Source organism: Physeter macrocephalus, chromosome 21 (genome assembly GCF_002837175.3).
Source record: "Physeter macrocephalus isolate SW-GA chromosome 21, ASM283717v5, whole genome shotgun sequence".
Classification (NCBI taxonomy): domain Eukaryota; kingdom Metazoa; phylum Chordata; class Mammalia; order Artiodactyla; family Physeteridae; genus Physeter; species Physeter macrocephalus.
Genome location: NC_041234.1, coordinates 32,213,760 through 32,234,213, shown reverse-complemented (window position 1 = coordinate 32,234,213; position 20,454 = coordinate 32,213,760). Strand labels below are relative to the sequence as shown.

General features: G+C 38.5%; 1 protein-coding gene across 1 annotated transcript in view; it reads right to left on the bottom strand.

Annotated features, from left to right (window-relative positions):
* Nucleotides 1-5,831: 5,831 nt before the first annotated feature.
* Nucleotides 5,832-20,454, bottom strand: part of ZNF41 (zinc finger protein 41) — a 58,844-nt gene continuing 44,221 nt past the window's right edge. The window contains exons 4-5 of the mRNA XM_007104179.4: nt 20,193-20,288; nt 5,832-12,370 (exon numbers count right to left, since the gene is read on the bottom strand). Of these exons, the coding sequence (XP_007104241.3) occupies nt 10,317-12,370; nt 20,193-20,288 (2,150 nt within the window). The 3' untranslated portion in view covers nt 5,832-10,316. The remainder of the gene's footprint in view (nt 12,371-20,192; nt 20,289-20,454) is intronic.

Below are 20,454 nucleotides of genomic sequence, written 5' to 3'. Positions count from 1 at the left end.
TGAGCCATGGCCGCTGAGCCTGCGCGTCTGGAGCCTGTGCTCCACAACGGAAAGGCCGCAACAGTGAGAGGCCAGCGTACCGCAAAAAAAAAAAAAAAAAAAAAAAAAAAAAAAGATGTGCAAGGATCAAACTCCTTCTAAGTAACTTAGCTGTGTCCCAGAACAAAACTCCAGATGACTTATAGAAATGCATAAATGTCCAGTACCCAACAAAATAGAATTCACAATGTCTGGCATTCAATCAAATATTACCAGGCATGAAAAGAGTTAAGAAAATAGGAAAAGTAATGAGAATAATCAAGCAATCAACCAACCCAGAAGTGACACAGAGGTTAGAATTAACAGACAAGGATATTTTAAAAGTTATTGTAGGGCTTCCCTGGTGGCGCAGTGGTTGAGAGTTCGCCTACAGATGCAGGGGACACGGGTTCGTGCCCCGGTCTGGGAAGATCCCACATGCTGCGCAGCAGCTAGGCCCATGAGCCATGGCCGCTGAGCCTGCGCGTCTGGAGCCTGTGCTCCGCAACGCGAGAGGCCACAACAGTGAGAGGACCGCGTACTGCAAAAAAAAAAAAAAGTTATTGTAAATGTATTCCACATGCTCAGAAAGTAAGTAGAGACTTCAGAAATATTTTTAAATTTTATTTATTTATTTATTTTTGCCTGAGTTGGGGCTTTGTTGCTGCGCGCAGGCTTTCTCTAGTCGCGGTGAGTAGGGGCTACTCCTTGCGGTGTGCGGGCTTCGCATTGTGGTGGCTTCTCTTGTCACAGAGCATGGGCCCTAGGGCACGTGGGCTTCAGTAGTTGTGGCACACAGGCTCAGTAGTTGTGGCTTGCAGGCTCTAGAGCGCAGGCTCAGTAGTTGTGGCGCACAGGCTTAGTTGCTCCGTGGCATGTGGGATCTTCCTGGACCAGGGCTCAAACTTGTGTCCCCTGCGTTGGTAGGTGGATTCTTAACCACTGCACCACCAGGGAAGCCCGGGAAATATTTTAAAAGACCCAATTACACGATTTCCACTTCTGGGAGAATGGAGCAGATGAACATTTCCCTATTCCTCTTGCTAAGTACAATAAAAAATTTTGGAAATGATATTTATAAAACAAACATAAGCTGACTCAGAAAGGTGGAGTGAAGGAGGCAAGCTGGCTAAGGACCTCAGGACCCAAAAGAAAAGAGCACATTGGGGGTTCCCTGGTGGCCTAGTTGTTAGGACTTGGTGTTTCACTGTCATGGCCTGGGTTCAATCCCTGGTCAGGGAATTGAGATCCCACAGCTGTGTGGCACGGGGTGGGGGGGCGGTGAAGAACATTGGTTCCATGGGTTTTCTTTTTGCCTCATGTATCTGACAATAGTGGAGAACCTGACAACCTAGAAATGCCAATGGGCCCAGACAAGAAAAAAGACCCTACAAAAACCAGTTCTGTCTAGTAAAAGAACCAGGGAATGGGCAGCTTAACAATATGGTAAACTTTCAGAAAATAGTTGCTTTACTGCATCCCAACAGTATAGAAAAAAATGTGGCCCAACTCCCATCCATGCTAATAATTGCCAAGTGAAAAGCTTATATTTTCACCCTGAACAGACTGTAAAAGTCATGCCAAACCCCTGTTGAAGTTGTGTAAGAAAAAAATCGACTATGAAGCCAGGACTTTTGTCCCCACTGGGTGATAATGAGCCCTCACCTATATGATGTCAGTGGAAACCATACAAGGAGCCTAGACTTCCTTTCTCACATATCAGCATCAAGGCTGATATGTGAGAAAGACCTCCCTTTTCCCCTAGGGTGGTGTCATTGGAGGCCATGTGGAAAACAGTAGGGAGGCACTGCTACCCCTTCCAGCCAGGGAAATAGTGAAGTCCTACTTGGTTGTGGAACTACCTGTCTTGCCCAGCAGTAGCAAGGAGCCTCCCAACTCTGTTATTAACAGAGGCTGAGTGGGGAAACTAGACTTCTCCCCATAGCTGGCATTAACAAACTGGCACCCTCCACTCCTTTTCCCTGCTGGAGTGGTGTCAGAAAAAGCCAGCTTAGAAAGAAGGTTTAGGGAATTCCCTGGTGGTCCAGTGGTTAGGACTCAGCACCTTTACTGCCATGGGCCTGGGTTCAATCCCTGGTTGGAGAACTAAGATCCCACAAGCCCTGTGGTGCGGCCATAAATAAGAACCAGGATCTTACAACATAATATCGAAAAAGTTCATCTTTCTTTGTTTTTTTTTGGCTGTGCAGCTTGTGGGATTTTAGTTCCCTGACCAGGGGTTCAACCCAGGCCATGGCAGGGAGAAAGTAAAGTCCTAACCACTGGGCCACCAGGGAATTCCATGAAAATGTTCATCTTTCAATTGAAAATCACTTGTCACATCAAGAATCAGGAATACATGTGAATACCAAGATGACAGAGATGTTAGAATTATCTGACAAAGATTTTAAAGTAGCCATAATAAAAATGCTTCAATGATCAATTATGAACACACTTGAAACAGATGACAAAATAGAGTCACAGAAAAGAAATAGGTCTCAGCAAAGATATAGAAGATATAAATAAAAACCAAATGGAAATTTAGAACTGAAAAATAGAATAACCATAATAAAAAACTCAAAAGATGAGCTCAGTGGAGAAACAGATGAAGAAATCAATGAGTTGGAAGATAGAAGAACAGAAATTACCCAGTTTGAACAACAGAGAGAAAATAAAATTTTAAAATGAATGGGGGACTTCCCTGGTGGAGCAGTGGTTAAGACTCCACACTCTCAATGCAAGGGGCCCGTGTTCTATCTCTGGTCAGGGAACTAGATCCCACATGCATGCACAACCAAGAGTTTGCATGCCACAACTAAGGAGCCTGCATGCCACAACTAAGGAGTCCACCTGCTGCAACTAAGATCTGGTGCAACCAAATAAATAAAGAAACAAATATTTTTTTAAAAATGAATGGATCCTCAGGGACTTGTGGGATTATAACAAAATATTTAATAGTCCTGGAGGAGAGGAGAAATAGGGCATGACTGAAGAACTACTCAAAGAAATAATTGCTGAAGACTTCCTAAATTTGGTAAAAGACAAACCTACAGATTCAAGAAGCTGAGTGTTTATCTGGGAATGTGTTTATTCTTCCTTCATTTTTAAAAGATATTTTTGCTGGATATGAGATTCTTGGTTGGTAGGTTTTTTCTTTCAGTATTTGGATATGTCATTCCATTGCCTTCTGACCTCTGTTGTTTTTGAAGAGAAGTCAGTTGTGAATGTTATTGGGGTTCTCTTCTATATGATGAGTCATTTTTCTCTTGCTGCTTTCAAGATTTTCTCTTTGTAGTTGCCCTTCTGCATGTTTATTATGATGTGTCTGGGTAATGATCTTTTTGAATTTATCCTGCTTGGAGTTTGTTGAGCTCTTGGATGTGTAGATTAATGTTTTTCAGCAAATTGGGAGAGGCTACAAATGGGTCCTGACAGGAATAGACACTCTGAACTGAGCTGTGCATACCTGGAGGGAGATGCAAATGCTCAGAGTACTATAAAATGACCAGAACAGAAAATATTGTACCAATTTGGACCACCGAGTTACATTCCTCAGACCAAGGAACACACTTTACAACTGTATTAGTCTGCTTGGGCTACCATAACAAGATACCACAGACTGGGTGACTTAAACAACAGAAATTTATTTCCTCACAGTCTGGAGACTGAGAGTCCAAAATCAAGCTGCCAGTAGGGTTGGTTTCTGGTGAGACCTCTCTTCCCAATTTATAGATGACCACCTTCTCACTGTGTCCTCACATGGCATTTTCTCTGTGCATGTACACCACTGGTGTTGCTTCCTCTTTTTATAAGGACATTAGTCCTTTTGGATTAGGGCTCTACCCTTATGACCTCATTTAACTTTAATTACCTCCTCGAAGGACCCATCTCCAAATATAACCACATTGAGGGTTAGGGCTTCTAAATATAAATTTTGAGGGAACACAATTCAGTCCACAATAACAATCTATAGTGACCAACAATGAGCAAAGAGGTATCCTAGGAGTAGTGCTTTGATAGAGACTTAGAAGAGGCAACTGAAATATTTGTTGTCTAAAACTGGGGGAGATAAGGGCATGCAGGGCTGACTTACACGTCTTCACAGTGTGTGCTCACACTCAACATGAGGGTGGCCAAGAGAGGTTCTCCAATAGATAGATTCCTTCACTTTTCAGAAGAATCTGGGGAAGAGGAGGTGGGAGAAGATGCTGGTATGACTATACAGTTTCCCCCCACAACACTTCAATGTTCTTTTATTCCTACCTGATTCAGTGGTCCCAGGACCAGGGCTGCAATTGCAGGGGCCAGAAGCAAGGATGATTCCTAGGCAAGAAACTTTAATTGTACTTTCAAACTTTTGCATCAGAATTCCTAAAGGCATAACGTGATTGATAGACTGTGCCTTCACCCAACTTGGCAAACTTGGGGTTGACAGTGAATACAGCTGTATTACCTAGTGGTTGAGATAGACCACTAGTTCTGTACTTGTGATGATACCCTATATAAATGGGAGTGGACTGAAGGGGAAGCATTTGCTAGACTGGTATTGCTGCTGGCAATCTGGACCAGCACAGTGGCTGAACCTATTGTCCCTTCCAAAGGTGGTAAAGTTTGGGTCAAATTCAATGATAAATGGAGAGAAGAAGGAATATAGCTGAGAGTAAAAGAATGAATAAATAGGTTATGCAACAAGGGAAATCCATTACATTGGTGCCCAAAAGGCTTAGAGTAAGAGGTGATATTGTCTCTTAACTCAATTAAACCAAATGCCAGAAAGAATGAAGCCATATGCTGCCAAGACTACTCCTACTTTTGGAACCTGAGAAGGTCAAATAGAAGTCTACAAACCTGAGTGATATTGTTCTGGGAGATGAATGTGCCAGTATCTTTTGAGTATTTTATTTTGGAAAGAACACGTAACAAGACATCTACTCTCTTGGCAAATTTTAAATGTACAGTATATTATGTTGACTATAGGTACGGTGTTGTATGCAGATTACATCTACTACCATGTTATAGTATGGTGTAACACTGCCACTGTTGCTAAGACTATATTTATATTGATGGTCAAATACATGGGGAAATTGAGTTAAAGACTTCTCAGGATATAACACTGATGGCAAATGACTAGCTTGAGGAAGAATTGGATTTAGCTAACCATCAGCTAATCTCTATGCTAAATAGTTCCACACAAGTTTATCATAAGGTATAAATAGAGGTAGATCAGAGAGGAAGAGTAATCAAATTGGTATAAAAATATGAAAATGCATGTAATGGCTTTACAGGATGGATTTGAATTATTGAAACTGAGGGTGAACCCTTGAACTTGCAATTGGTGTCAGAAGTGAGGGCAGTCTTGTGTGGGGACTGTTCCAACTTCTGCCCAAGATAAGCATACAAACATCAACTGCTTTTCTATATACTAGTAATTAACAATAAGTAATTTAAACGAAAAATGAATACTACACAATAAAGTGGAAATAACACCAAATAAAATAGCATCAAAATGTGAAATAGTTAGGGAATAATTTGTCAGATGTGAAAGACCTGTATACTGAAAATTACAAAATATTGTTGAGAGAAATTAAACGGAGAGATATACCTTATTTATAGGTCAGAAAACTCAATATTGTTAACATTTCAATTCTCCCTAAATTGATCTATAGATTCAAACCAACCTCAATAAAAATCACAGCAGATTTTTTTGTTGTTGAAATGAACAAACTTATTCTACAATTTATATGGAAATGTAAAGGACGTAGAATAGCCAAAACAACTCTGAAAAAGAAACAATTTTATTGAGGTATAATTTAGGATCCATATTTAAATTGTACAGTTCAATGACCTTTTTTAAAAAAACAAAAGTTTATTCTTAAATGTACAACAGGCCCCAAGACACCACTTCATTCTAGATATGGGTGGCAACAGATGTTATGGCAGGGAACCCAGATGTTTAAACAGGAATGGAATTAAGGATCACCTCAATGACCTTTATTAAATTTACCTAGTTGTGCAACCATCATCACAATCAAGTTCTATAACATTTTAATCACCCCAATAAGATTCCTTGTACTAATTAACAGTTAATGACGATTCCCATTCTCACACCCAGACAACCACTAATCTACAGATCTCTGTAAATTTTACTTTTGCGGACATTTCATATAAACACAATAGGCAAATACAATACTAGATCCTTTGTGTCTCACTTCTTTCACTTAGCATATTTTTGAAGTTCATCCACAGTTGAACAGTTCATGCTGTAGTATTTATTAGTATTTGTTCTTTTTTATTGCTGAATATACCACATTTTGTTTATCTACTTGCTGGTTGATGGACATTTGGATTGTCTCCACTTTTTGTCTTGTATGAATAATGCTGTTATGAATATTTGAGTATAAGTGTTTGCATGAAAACATTACATATCTTTTGGGTAGATAATATGAATGGCAGTACTGGGTCCTCTAGTAAATTTATGATCAACTTTTTAAGAAACTGCCAAATTTCTCCAAAATGGCTATACCATTTTAATGCAGTCATATCAGAAATGTAGGAAAGTTCCTGATTCTCCATATCCTTGCCAACATTTGTTATAATTGTTTTTTTAAATTTTAGCAGTTTTAGTACATATAAAGTGGTATTTCATTGTGGTTTTAGTTAGAAATTCTCTAATGACTAATGATGTTGGGCATCTCTTCATGTGCTTATTTGTGTATATTTTTTGGTGAAATATCTCTTCAAATCTTCAGCCTAATTTTAAACTGGGTTGCTTGTCCTCTTTTTATTGAGTTGTAAGTGTTCTGTATATATTCTGGATACAAGTCCTTTATCAGGTAAATGATTTACAAGTGTTTTCTCCCTGTCTGTGCTTTGTCTTTTCATTTTCTTAATGGTACCTTTTGAAGTTTAAACATTTTTCATTTTGATGAAGTCTAACTTATCATTTTTTCTTTATGGATCATGCTCTTGGTGCCTTACTTAAGAATTCCTTGCCTAGCACAAGGTCACAGAGATTTTTCTCCTATGTTTTTTGCTAAAACTTTTATAGTTTTAGCTTTTATATTTACATATCTGATCCATTTCTTTGTTAAGTTTTAGTATGGTGTGAAGTAAGATTTAAATTCATCTTTTTGCATGTGGATATGAAATTATTCTTGCACCAAATGTTGAAAAGACTTTTCTTTCCCCAATGAATTGCCTTCACACTTTTGTAAAAAATATTTTTACCGTAAGTATCAGGGTTTATTCCTAGACTCTCTGTTCTGTTCCATTGATCTATGTCTCTATCCCCATGCCCGTACCATACTGTCTTGATTACTGCAGTTCTATAGTTTTGAAATTGGGAGGTTACTGTCCTTCCACTTTGCTTTTTGGCAAATTCCTGTTTGCTAATCTTGGTCTTTTCTATTTCTATATAAATATTACGATTAGCTTATCAATTTCTGGGGAACAAAGTCTGCTGGAAATTTGATAAAGTTGTATTGAATTTTTAGATCATGTGATTTTTCTTCTTTACCTTGTATATATAATATGGTAAATTGCGTTGACTGATTTTTGAATGTTGAAGCAGCCTTATATCACTGGAATAAACCCCACTTGGTCATGATGCATAAACCTTTTATATGTTGCTGGATTCATTTTGCTAATATTTTGTTGAAGATTTTTACATCTATGTTCATGAGGAATGTTGGTCTGTAGTTTTATTTTCTTGTGGTGTGTTTGTATGGCTTAAGTATCAGGGTGATACTGGCCTCATAGAGTTGGGGAGTGTTCCTTCCTCCTCTATTTTCTGAAAGATTTTGTGGAGTGTTGGCATTATTTCTCCTCAAATGTTTAATGCAATTAACCAGTTAAACCATCAAGCTTTGGGCATTTTTGTGTGGAAAGATTTAAAGTTACTAATTGCTTACTATTGCTGGTGAGATGTAAAATGGTACAGTCACATGAGAGCCATGCCTGGGTTTCAGATCTGAGATATCAGTCAACTGTCTTGGGAAGATGGTGGGATTGCAGGATAAGGAAATAAAAATCAAATCACACTGAGATATCACTATACATCCACCATAATGGCTACAGTAAAAATGATGGAAAATACCAAGTGTTGACAAGGATGTGGAGCAAATAGAACTCATATACTGTGCTGGTGGGAGTGTACATTGGCGAAGCCACTTTGGAAAAGTAGTTTTATAAACTAGCTGAGAATGGACACCATATAGCCTGGCAGTTCAACTCCTAGATATATACCTAACAGAAGTTCATAAATATGTTCACCAATAGATAGGTACTAAAGTATTTATAGTAGCACTATTCCCAATAGCCCCAAGCTGCAAACAACACAAATGTCCATTAACAATAGAATGGATAAATATATTGTACAGTAGTCACAGAATGGAATATAACATGACAATAAGAATGAATTATCCATAACTGCATTTAACAATATGGACGAATATCATATTTACAATGTGAATGAAAGAAGATAGACACTTAAAGAGTATATTACCAAAATATGAAATATAATTGTTTGACTCAATTTATATAAAATACCGAGCAGACAAAGCTATTTAAGTCAGGGTAGTGTTTACCTGGTGGGGTAGGTGGACAGTAAGGCCTGGAAGGGAGCACAGGGAGTTTTTCTGGGGTGCTGGTCATGTTCTGTTTCTTGATCAGTGTTCAGTTTGTGAGAACTCATTAAGCTTTATGCTTATGATATATGCATTTTCTGTATGCATTATACTTTAATAAAAAGGTTTAAAAACCAAATAAAATTACATGCTAGAAAGAAAGCCCCTTTCTTATGAGTATTGCAAAAACATTTAATTGAAATCAAGAAAGTGTTTATATATCAGTGCTTTAAAAAAAGCAGTGTTCTTTCTAGAGAAGTCTTCCAGTTATTCAACTATAATAAACTATAATCATATCTTAGGCTAAAAAACTACAATGCAACATGACTTTATCCCATAGCAATCTACACAAAATTACTCTTAATATGCATGTAGAAAATGAATATATCAAATTAACTAAATTGGAAGAAAAACCACCAAAGTTTTATGTATTGAAATCCAATTTCTTTTATTTATTTATTTATTTTTTTTTTTGCATTACACAGGCCTCTCACTGTTGTGGCCTCTCCCGTTGCAGAGCACAGGCTCCGGACGCGCAGGCTCAGCGGCCATGGCTCACGCGCCTAGCCGCTGCATGGCATGTGGGATCTTCCCAGACCGGGGCATGAACCCGTGTCCCCTGCATCGGCAGGCGGACTCTCAGCCACTGCGCCACCAGGGAAGCCCTGAAATCCAATTTCTTAACCATTGTTTTTCAAACAGAAATCCCAAAGAAAGCAGAAGCTTCAGTGGATGAGATGGGAAGTCCAGAGTGCTGTGGCTCAGTTTCATTGTCTTAGGGTCAGTTACTAAGGGGATAGGAAGTTTATGGTCTGCAGCTTACATAAATGATTGATAGCTTTTGGGGTACAGGTTAGAAGGTATGCCTACCATTTTCGAGTGCGAATCACCTGCTGCCACAGCATAGAATTAATGAGGGAAAATTTTCCACCTTTAGGTGTGTGTAACATTTAATAACTCTATTCCTGTAACATAGGCTAGAGCTATGCTTAATTTGCCAATGCATAAAGTCAGACTTTAAGTTTAAAAATTCTATTTAATTTTTAAAAAATATACCATGGTGACTTCTCAAAGGGAAGAGAAAGAACAGTTCCTTAGGACAATATTTTCTGTCTTAAATGTCAATGATAACAAAAACTTCTGGCTTCTACTCATAGATCTATTATACATTCCCAAATTGGTTTTTGCCTGTACTTCAGTGCCCCAGAGGTGTTAGAACAATGAATACTCTTCTCCCCACCCTAGAAATTTGAAAAAAAATATTGGCCAGTATTGAGGACTTTTACATCCCAAGGTATGAAGGACAAATCAGTGCTGAATTTATAAAGCCCTTTATCCAAAAAGTGAAACACAGGAGATTACAAGTCATCTCCTGGGGTCTCTATTTCTACCATTTGCAGGAGATTGAGAGTACCTGTGTGAATCATAAAACCAAACAGGGCTATTGCTCAAATGCTTTATCTAAGTGTCTCCCTATGCATATAATTGCATATCAACTTGTATTCCACCTGACTGAAGGATACTTGGCTTTGTTTGCCTTCTGTTCACTTAGGCTGTTTGTAGTCTGTCATATCTACTCCCCTTGCACAATGATTGATGCATCAGGCACTCCTCGTCTCTCCACTATGAGACAGCTGATGCATATCCAGTTGTGATTTCCAGCTGAAGGCATTTTCAGTCACTGGCTTTATAGAGTTTTTCTCCACTATGAGTTTTCTGGTGTTTAATGAGATTTGACCTGTCAGTGAAGGCCTTCTGACATTCTGTACAAGCATAAGGTTTCTTCCCTGTATGAATTATCTGATGCAAACTTAGTGTTGCTTTCTGGATGAAAGCTTTCCCACATTTACTGCATTCATAGTGTCTCTCTCCAGTATGAGATTTCTGATGGATAGTGAGGCGTGACTTCCAGGTGAAGGCTTTTCCACAGTCACTGCATTTATAGGGTTTCTCTCTAGTATGGATTTTCTGGTGTGTTATGAGATTTGACCTGTCAGTGAAGGCCTTTCCACATTCAGCACATATATTGGGTTTCTCTCCTGTGTGAATTTTCTGATGCACCCGGAGTTGTGACTTCTTCGTGAAGCATTTCCCACAGTCACTGCATTCATAAGGCTTCTCTCCAGTATGAATTCTATGATGTGCAATGAAGTGTGATTTCTGGATGAAGGCCTTCCCACATTCAGGACAAGCATAGGGTTTCTCTCCTGTATGGATTCTCTGATGCACACTGAGTGTTGATTTCTGGATAAAGGCTTTCCCACATTCATTGCATTCATAGTGTCTCTCTCCAATATGAGATTTCTGATGTATTTTGAGGCGTGACTTCCATATGAAGGCCTTTCCACAGCCATTGCATTTATAGGGTTTCTCTCCAGTATGAGTTTTCTGGTGTTTAATGAGATTTGACTGATCGCTGAAAGCCTTTCCACATTCGGCACACATATACGGTTTCTCTCCAGTATGAGTTTTCTGATGTGTAGTGAGATTTGTCCTATGAGTAAAGACCTTTCCACATTCTGTACATATATAAGGTTTTTCTCCTGTATGAATTCTTTGATGCACATGGAGTTGTGATTTCTTAATGAACGATTTCCCACAGTCACTGCATTCATAAGGTTTTTCTCCAGTATGAATTCTCTGATGTGTATTGAAATGGGATTTCTGGATGAAGGCCTTCCCACATTCATTGCACACATAAGGTTTCTCTCCTGTGTGAATTCTTTGATGCATCCTGAGTGCTGATTTTCTTGTGAAGGCTTTCCCGCATTCACTGCATGCATAGTGTTTCTCTCCAGTATGAGTTTTCTGATGTATATTGAGGTCAGAATTCTGGGAGAAGCCTCTTCCACATTCACTGCATTCATAAGGTTTTTCTCCTGTATGAATTCTCATATGTCTAAAGAGATATGATCTGTGGAAAAAGGCTTTTCCACATTCACTGCATTTATAGGGTTTCTGCCCAGTATGAATTTTCTGATGTGTAATGAGGTTTGACCTGAGTGTAAAGGCCTTCCCACATTGAGTACATATAAAAGGTTTCTCTCTTGTGTAAACACTTTGAGGTACCTCAGTTTGCGGCTTCTGAGTGAAGACATTCTCACGCTTGTTGCATTCATGGGATTTTTCTCCAGCATGAATTCTCTGATGCTCAAAAAGATGTGACTTTTGGGTGAATGTCTGTACGTATTGGGTACACACATAAAGTTTCTCTTCAGTATGAATTTTCTGATGGTGGGTGAGAACTTGTTTGTGGCCAAGATGTTTTTCACATTGATTAAGTTCACAGGAGTTTGCTCCTGTATTAGCATTCTCATTCTTAGTAGAGGAAGAGCTATGGGCAAAATTGTTACCATTTCTAAAAATCTTATCAAAGTTCTTTGTTGCATTGCTTTTATTATGATTATGTAAGTTTAAAGTATGCTTCAAACTCTTTCCAAATGTGTCATAGTTATGGAGTCTTTTAATGGAAGGAACAAGCCTGGTACTCACGTGAATTATTTTTTCAATGTTTTCACATTCATAGCCCCTCTCCTTAATCAATACTTTCACATGACTTAAAGGGTTATTTTGGTTTTCTTGATATCTCTCTAGCCGGTCATTATCTTGCCACAGTTCTTCTAAAATGGAACACAATGAATCTTTTCCTATGGACTGACCAAATTTCTCACAGTGTAATGAAACTTCTTCAGAAATTCTCTGTTGTTGGGTTTGCCCATTATCCTCATCTAAAAATAAAGAGAAAAAAATGAAAATGACTCCAGAACAATTATCAGAGAATAGAGGGTACATGGAGTTTGGTCAGGATGAACAGAGAAATGGAAGAGTCCTTATGACAATAATGAAAGTAGTAATAATGTAGTAATATGAAATTCTAGAACACTTACTCTCTGCAAAACAATTATATACCATTTATGATGCACCAGGCACTTCCAAGTGCTTTACACAAGTAGCTCATTTAATCTTCACGAAACCCTAAGAGGTAGCTATCATTATCAATCATGTTTCATAGATGAGAAAACAGAAGCACAGAGAAGTTATGTAACTTGCTGAAGATCAAATAGGTAAATAAATAAGAGATGGGATTTGAACCTGGGAATCCATATCCACTATGTAGGAAGTCAGGACAGTGAGTAGAGTAACCAGAAGAAGAAACTGAAGTCTGTTAAAGGTAAGCCTGCATGGAAGAAATATTTCAGAATGTATGCCCTTATTACATATTAGGTCTAAAACATTAATAATCTCTCTGCTTCCTCTTGCTTTTCCCTCTGAACCATTACGAGCATCTACATTAAATTTATAGTCCTCAAATACCAATTCCTCTATATCTCTAGGAAAAATATATGCTTTCAACAAGTGTCAAATAGGAGAGGGCAAACCATCTATGGCAGAGACTGCAAACCATCCACCAAAATCTATTCACCTCTTCTTTTATAGTAATAGAATATAGCTGGGCATTATGTTTACCAGTCTCACTTTGTCCTCACCAGTGGAATATGAGCAGAAGTGATATGTACCACTCCTAGGCCAGGCTTTAAGACAGTGGGCAAATCTCCCCCATTCCCCCTTCCCCAGCCCAGAGGACTCAACAATGACCCAACATCAACCACCCAGCTGACAAAAATACTCTAGGAGATGGCAGAGCAATAACTTGGAACATGGTCCTTGAATGACCCAACAAGATCAGAGTTGATCTGTTGAATGCACCCATTCACCTGAGAATGCTTATGTAAGAGAGAATACAGTTATATTAAGCTTGTTGCTTTGCTCCTCTGTGCATATTCAAAAGGTATTGTCCTTGATATCAGCTCTAATTTTAGTACACCTCTAGGGAGGTTATATCTGTTATGAATGTATAAAGCAGACACAGTACCACTCATATTGATACTAAATTTGGCACAGTTTTGTGTTATAACAGAGAGAATTAACACACAAAGCCTGAAATTATTAACATTTCATGCAATTATTTTCCCTTTCCAAATATAATCTATGGTCTTTTGAATTCCTCTGATCAGATATTTGAAGGATCCTTCTGAAAGAGAGAAAAATATCCTCCTCTGCCTATCATCTCCCCAAATTCAATAAATTTAAGTTTACTAAATATTTTCCATGCTTGGCTCAGAAAACTGAAGAATAAGTGTTACAGTTATCAATTTTTTGCCTTTCAACCCCCAATTCACCCTTCCTTGCCCGCTCTACATAAATGGATCTGACTCTTTTTTCCTTTGCCATCTGGCATGATGTTGAACCTTGCCAATACAGGGCGATGGGGAAACACTGGAGGAAGGGGTTTTGCTTCCTGGTTCTAGTGAGCTCACTCAGCAGGCTCCTCCAGCAAGGGAAGCTTGTCTATTACCAGGCTTCAGCAGTGTGGTGGCTTCAGCAGCATCTGGCTCCTAATGCACAGGCAGCTTCTCAGGCACCCAGATCTTGCAGTGCAGGTCATTTCTTTAGCACCCAGCTCCTGCGACTCATATGGCTTCCCAAGCACCCAGCTGCTGCAGTGCAGTGCAGCCAGCAGCACCCAGCACCCAGCAGTTTACCCTGGCACCCCTCTCAGATGGCTTGTAGTGGAATATTTCCAATGAGACACTTCCCTATGATCAGCTTTTTCTGGAACCGCAGAGAGTAGATTTCCAGTAAGTTCAACCAGTGTGGCACGACAGCTGCCATGCCATGAGCCATGGATATGCCCTCCCTATAAGGTCTGGATTCATCCCTGGGAAGCAGGGGAGGCACTTCCTTGGGTGTTCCTTCACAGCCTTAGAGATACCCTCCCACACTAATTTGCTATTCCTTTATTCTTTAGAGTTCTCTTTACTTTTACATGTTACCTCAATCCCACAATAGCTAATAATTATTTTTTAAAAAAAATATTTATTTATTTATTTTTGGCTGCATTGGGTCTTCGTTGCTGCACGTGGGCTTTCTCTAGTTGCAGCAAGCGGGGGCTACTCTTCATTGCGATGCGTGGGCTTCTCATTGCAGTGGCACTAATAATTCTTTGTTAAACTTTCCATGTTCAAATTAGTATATGGTTTCTCTCTCTTGATTAGGTCCCAAGTTATACAATAAGAAACAGGCTCTTTTTTTTTCAGTGTAAGAATGGATCTTTTTAAAAATTCTTTTCCATTATGGTTTATCACAGGATATTGAATATAGTTCCCTGTGCTATACGGTTAGACCTTGTTGTTTATCCATTCTATATATAATAGTTTGCATCTGTTAATCCCAAACTCCCAGTCCACCCCTCCCCCACTTGGCAACCACAAGTATGTTCTCTATGTCTGTGAATCTGAACAATAGGCTCTTAATTCTGGGGGCTTTCTAAAAACTTAGAGGTAAAAAAAGCCTTAGTTACCACATAGTCTAAAATCCTATGTTTTTCTGTGAGTTCCTGTGGGGTGGAGAATGAGGAAAAAGAAAGAGCCATATATTCTGGAGTAATTAAGAGCCATTTCATGAAATAGTGAAATCTGATCACAAGGTGAAAATGTATCATCTAAATAGATAGAGCACAGAATAAAGAGTCAGATAAGGGGAACACTATCAAATATGGCAGACATCAAGAAAACATTAAAAATGCACAGCAAAGGAAACAATCAACAAAATGAAAAGGCAACCTATGGAATGGGAGAAGATATTTACAAATCATATATCTGATAAGGAGTTAATATGCAAAATATATAAAGAACATATACAGCTCAATAGCAAAAAACAATTTAAAAAATGGGCAGAAAATTGAACAGACAGTTTTCCAAAGAAGACATACAAATGGCAAACAGGTACATGAAAAGGTGCTTGATATCAGTAATCCTCAGGGAAATGCAAGTCAAAACCACAACGAGATATCACCTCACACCTGTTAGAATGGCTTTCATCAAAAAGACAAGAGATAACAAATGCTTATGAGGGTGTGGAGAAAAGGGAACACTTGTGTACTGTGGTGGGAGTGTAAATTGGTGCTGCTACTATGGAAAACAGTATGGAGTTTCCTCAAAAAATTCAAAAGAGACCTATCATATGATCCAGCAATTCCACTTCTGGGTATATATCCAAAGGAATTGATTTCAGGATCTCTTACAGATATCTGCACTCCATTGTTAATTGCAGCATTATTCACAATAGCAAGATATGAAAACAACCCGTGTCTGTCCACACTGAATGGATAAAGATGTAGTATATATATACAATGGAATATTATTCAGCCATGAGAAAGAAGGACATTGTGCCATTTGCTACAACTTGTCTGAACGTTGAGGGCATCATGCTAAGTGAAATAAGTCAGAGAAAGACAAATACTGCATGGTATTATCACTTGTATGTGGAATCTAAGAAAGCCAAACTCAGAGAAACAGACAGTAGAGTGGTGGTTCCCGGGGACTGGAGCGTGGAGGGAATGGAGAGCTATTAGTCAAAGGGTACAAACTTCCAGTTATAAGATGAACAAGTTCTGGGAATCTAATGTGCAGCATGGTGACTATAGATAATGATACTGTGTCATATACTTGAATGTTGCCTAGAGAGTAGACCTTAAATATTCTCACCACAAAAAAGAAATGGTAACTATGTGATGGGATGGAGGTGTTGGCTAATGCTATGGTGGTAATCAGTTTGCAATATATAAATTATCAAATCATTTATATATTTGGATTGGAAGAGTTGATAACGTTAAGATGTTAATTCTCTCCAAACTGACTTATAGATTCAATGTAATCACAATCAAAATTCACTTTCATAGAAATTGAAAAATTAACTGTAAAATTCAAATGGATACACAAAGTACTTAGAATAGCCAAAACAATTTGAAAGAGAAGAACAAAGTTGGAGGACTAATATGACATGATTTCAAATTTATTACATAGCTACAGTAATCAAGACAGTGTGGGAATGGTATAAAGATACATGCATAGATCAATGGAACAGAATGAAGAGTCCAGAAAGAGACCCACATACATATGACAACTGATCTTCAATAAAGGTGCAAAGGCAATTCAGTTGAGAGGAGGATAGCTTTTTTAAAAAAATAAATGATGCTGAAATAATTGGATAGCCATGTGCAAAAACGAACAAACACAAAACTCTGATCCATACTTTAAATCACATACAAAAATTAATGCAAAATGCATCACAGAACTAAATGTAAGACCTAATTTTGGGGGGGACCTTGGATTAGGTAGAGATTTCTTAGATACAACACCAAAAGCACAATCCATAAAATAAGAAAAAAGATAAATTAGACTTTGTCAAAATTTTAAATGCCTTGTGAAAGACACTGATAAGCAAATAAAAAAATTCGCAAAACACATATCTGATAAATAACTTGTGTCCATAATATATAATGAACTTTCAAAACTCAACAATAAGAAAACAATGTTCCCTATAGAAAGCTGGGCAAAAGATTTGTACAAACACTTCACCAAAGAAGATATATAGATGTCAAATATTAGCTATTATGGAAATGCCAATTAAAATCACAGTAAGACACAACTATCTTACTATTAGAATGGCTAAAAGTTTTTAAAATGGACAATTCCAAGTGCTGGTGAGAATGCAGATCAACTGGAACTCTCATACATAGCTGGTTAGAATTTAAAATTGTATAGCCACTTTGGAAAAGTTTGGCAGTTTCTAATAAAGTTAAACATATACTTACCATACAGCCCAGCAATCTGACTCCTAGGTATTTACCCAAGTGAATGAAATCTTATCATCACACAAAATATGGAAACAAATATATAAACATAGCACCTTTATTCATAAACACCAAAACTGGAAACCATCCAAATATCCTTCAGCTGATGAATGGATAAACTGTGATACATCCATACTATGGAATACTACTCAGCAATAAAAAAGGGACAAACTATGGAAAACACAACAATAGGAATGAGTTTTGAATGCTTTATGCTAAGTGAAAGAAGCCAGGCTCAAAAAGCTTCATACTGTATGATTCCATTTATATGACATTCTGGCAAAGGCAAAACTATAGAGACAGAAAATACATCAGTATTTTCCAGGTCTGGAAGTGGTGGGAAGAAGTGACAATAAAGGGACCTGAGGTAATTTTTGTTCTATATCTTGATTGTGGTGGTGGCTACATGACTGTATGCATTTGTCAAAACTCAAAGAATTATTATTATTATTATTTTGGCCACACCACGTGGCTTACGGGATTTTTGTCCCCGTCCAGGGATCGAACCCAGGCCCCGGCAGTGAAAGCGCTGGGTCCTAACCACTGGACCGCCAGGGAATTCACCAAAACTCATAGAACTATTAACATAAATAAAGCTCATAGAATCATAAAATATGTTAAAAATGGACTTGAGCATAGGTTATACAAAATATACAGATACACATTCGAATTGGAAATACATGGCCATGTTGTTTGCCTCTCTGAATGAAGAGTTTAATTGTCACATGCTAAGTCATGGGGAATAATTGTAGGTTTTTTCATAAAGTTAATGTCAAGATAGATAGAACATTTTAGGCAATGAAATTTATCATTAGCTTTTGAAGTGAACTAATAAAAAGAATGGAATCAGCAAATACAATCAGTAATAGAAAAATTATAATCCAGGCATAAGAAAATATGGAGCTGGTTTGGGGTGATATTACTGGGAACTAAGAAGATGAACTGAGAACTGAAAATGATAATCTCAGAAATGGAAAAGCAGTAGGAACTGTAGAGTGATTAACTTAATAAATGACAGAAAGATTTAAGAAACACTGACAAATGTGAGAAAAGTTGGAAGGTGAGAAGGGTTTCTGATACATGAGGTAATGATTCCAATTTCTGATGTAGTGAGGAGCAAGAGAAACATCTCAATGGAACTTTCTGGGTAGCTAAATGTAGTACTAAAGTACAAGGGAAGAACAGACTGGAGATGTCAAAAACAGTCATCAGAATTTCAGGATGGATGAATCCTTGCATGTATATGAAGAAAAGACTGGTGAACAGTAGACAGGGTCCGTAGGGCAACCTCATTTATGGGGATAATGAGGAGAAGGCTGGAGAAGGCGGCAAATAATAAATTGGATGCAAATCAGTACGAAACAGACAGGAAACAAATCAAAACTAGGGAAACATGAGCAAGGTCACTCATAGGAGAGAAACTCAAAGAGACCACAACAGGTCAATAATGAAATGCTCAAACTAGGTATTGGAGAAATGAGAAATAAAAAATGAGATACCACTTTATACCCATAGTTGGCCCCAAAATGAGAAACTCTGGTAATACTAATTGTTGGCAGAAACTCGAGGAAAGCAAGAACCCTGTGCCCTATTGCTGGGAGAGTAGATTAGTGCAGCCAATTCAAGAAGAATACGGTGGTGCTCAAATTCAATATGAGAATATGCAATGATCAGGCAAACCCTCTCTTCTATATACATCCCTGAGAAATTCTCACACTCTGTAAGAGAACATCTGTGTAGAAATTTATTGTAGAGTTGTTTGTCTTAAATGGGAGTTAACGAAAACCTAGGTTCCACCACTGGGTGTATGGTTCAATAAGATGTGGTGCTAGCACACTGTGCAATACTATGCAGCAATTTGAAGGAATGAAGCCAGATGAGCACTGCAATATGGACAGACCTTAGGGGTGAGTGAAAAAAAGGAACATAATTAAGACATGTAGCACAGGGACTTCCCTGGTGGTCCAGTGGTAAAGAATCTGCCTTCCAATGCAGGGGATGCGGGTTCGATCCCTGGTCGGGGAACTAAGATCCCACATGCCCATGGGGCAACTAAGCCCACGCACCACAACTACTGAGCCTGTGCGCCCTGGACCCCATGTGCCACAACGAGAGAGAGAAAACCCAAACGCCACAACTAGAGAGAAGCCCACGAGCCACAGCTAGAAAGAAGCATGAGTGCCACAACAAAGAGACCGTGGGCCATAACGAAACATCCTGCATGTCTCAATGAAGATCCTGTGTGCTGCAACTAAGACCCAACACAGCCAAAAAAGTAAGGAAAATAAATAAATTTTAAAAATGTATAAACAAAGTGTTTAAAAAAAAGACATGTAGCACAATATAATTTATATATACTAAAAATACATACTTATAAACCAATACTTCAGGTTTTAAGAGAATATCATACAAATTCAAAGATCAAACACATTAGATCTGTTGCCTGTGAGAGGAGGCATAAGGGATGGATATGAGGAATTGGAATAAAAGGGAAGGAAATTAAAAATACCTAATGTACAAGGAAAGAACCTAAGATAAGGGGGTGGGAGTGAAGTAGGAAGAATAAAAAGTCCCTAGGTAAGATAGGGTAGTATGTATGTGATCCAGGGTACAGAGATTAGAGACAGCTTTCTTGTCAAAAACCAAGCAAAGAAGACAATGGTTATCGGCAAGGGTCATACTTGGAGAAAGCATTCAGATATTGGAGGGGCTCTGTCAACTCTCTCCAAGCAACTCCAAACGCTTCGAGCCTTCAAGATAGGATATCTTCAGAGCCTTTCAAAGGCATCAGCCTCTTCTAGAGAAACTGAGATCTATTTCCATGTCCCGCATCTGCCTAGGTCACACTCACTCACCTGAGCAGCTCTGATGTGGGGTTTCCTCTTCCAACGTCCATGGCCCCTCTCCTTGCTCCAACTTGAAGATGACCTCTGGTTTGGGAACTTGGTACCCTGTTAACAGGACATGATACAGGATTGGGTCCAGCTAATTGGGTTTAGGGGCCTTTCAATGACACTTCCATTTGCTCTTCAGGAAAGTAATCCCATTTCACTGGGAGTAGAGTAATAATCACAGACGTGAAAAAGGACTGAAGAATCTCGGGCAAATCAAGGATGA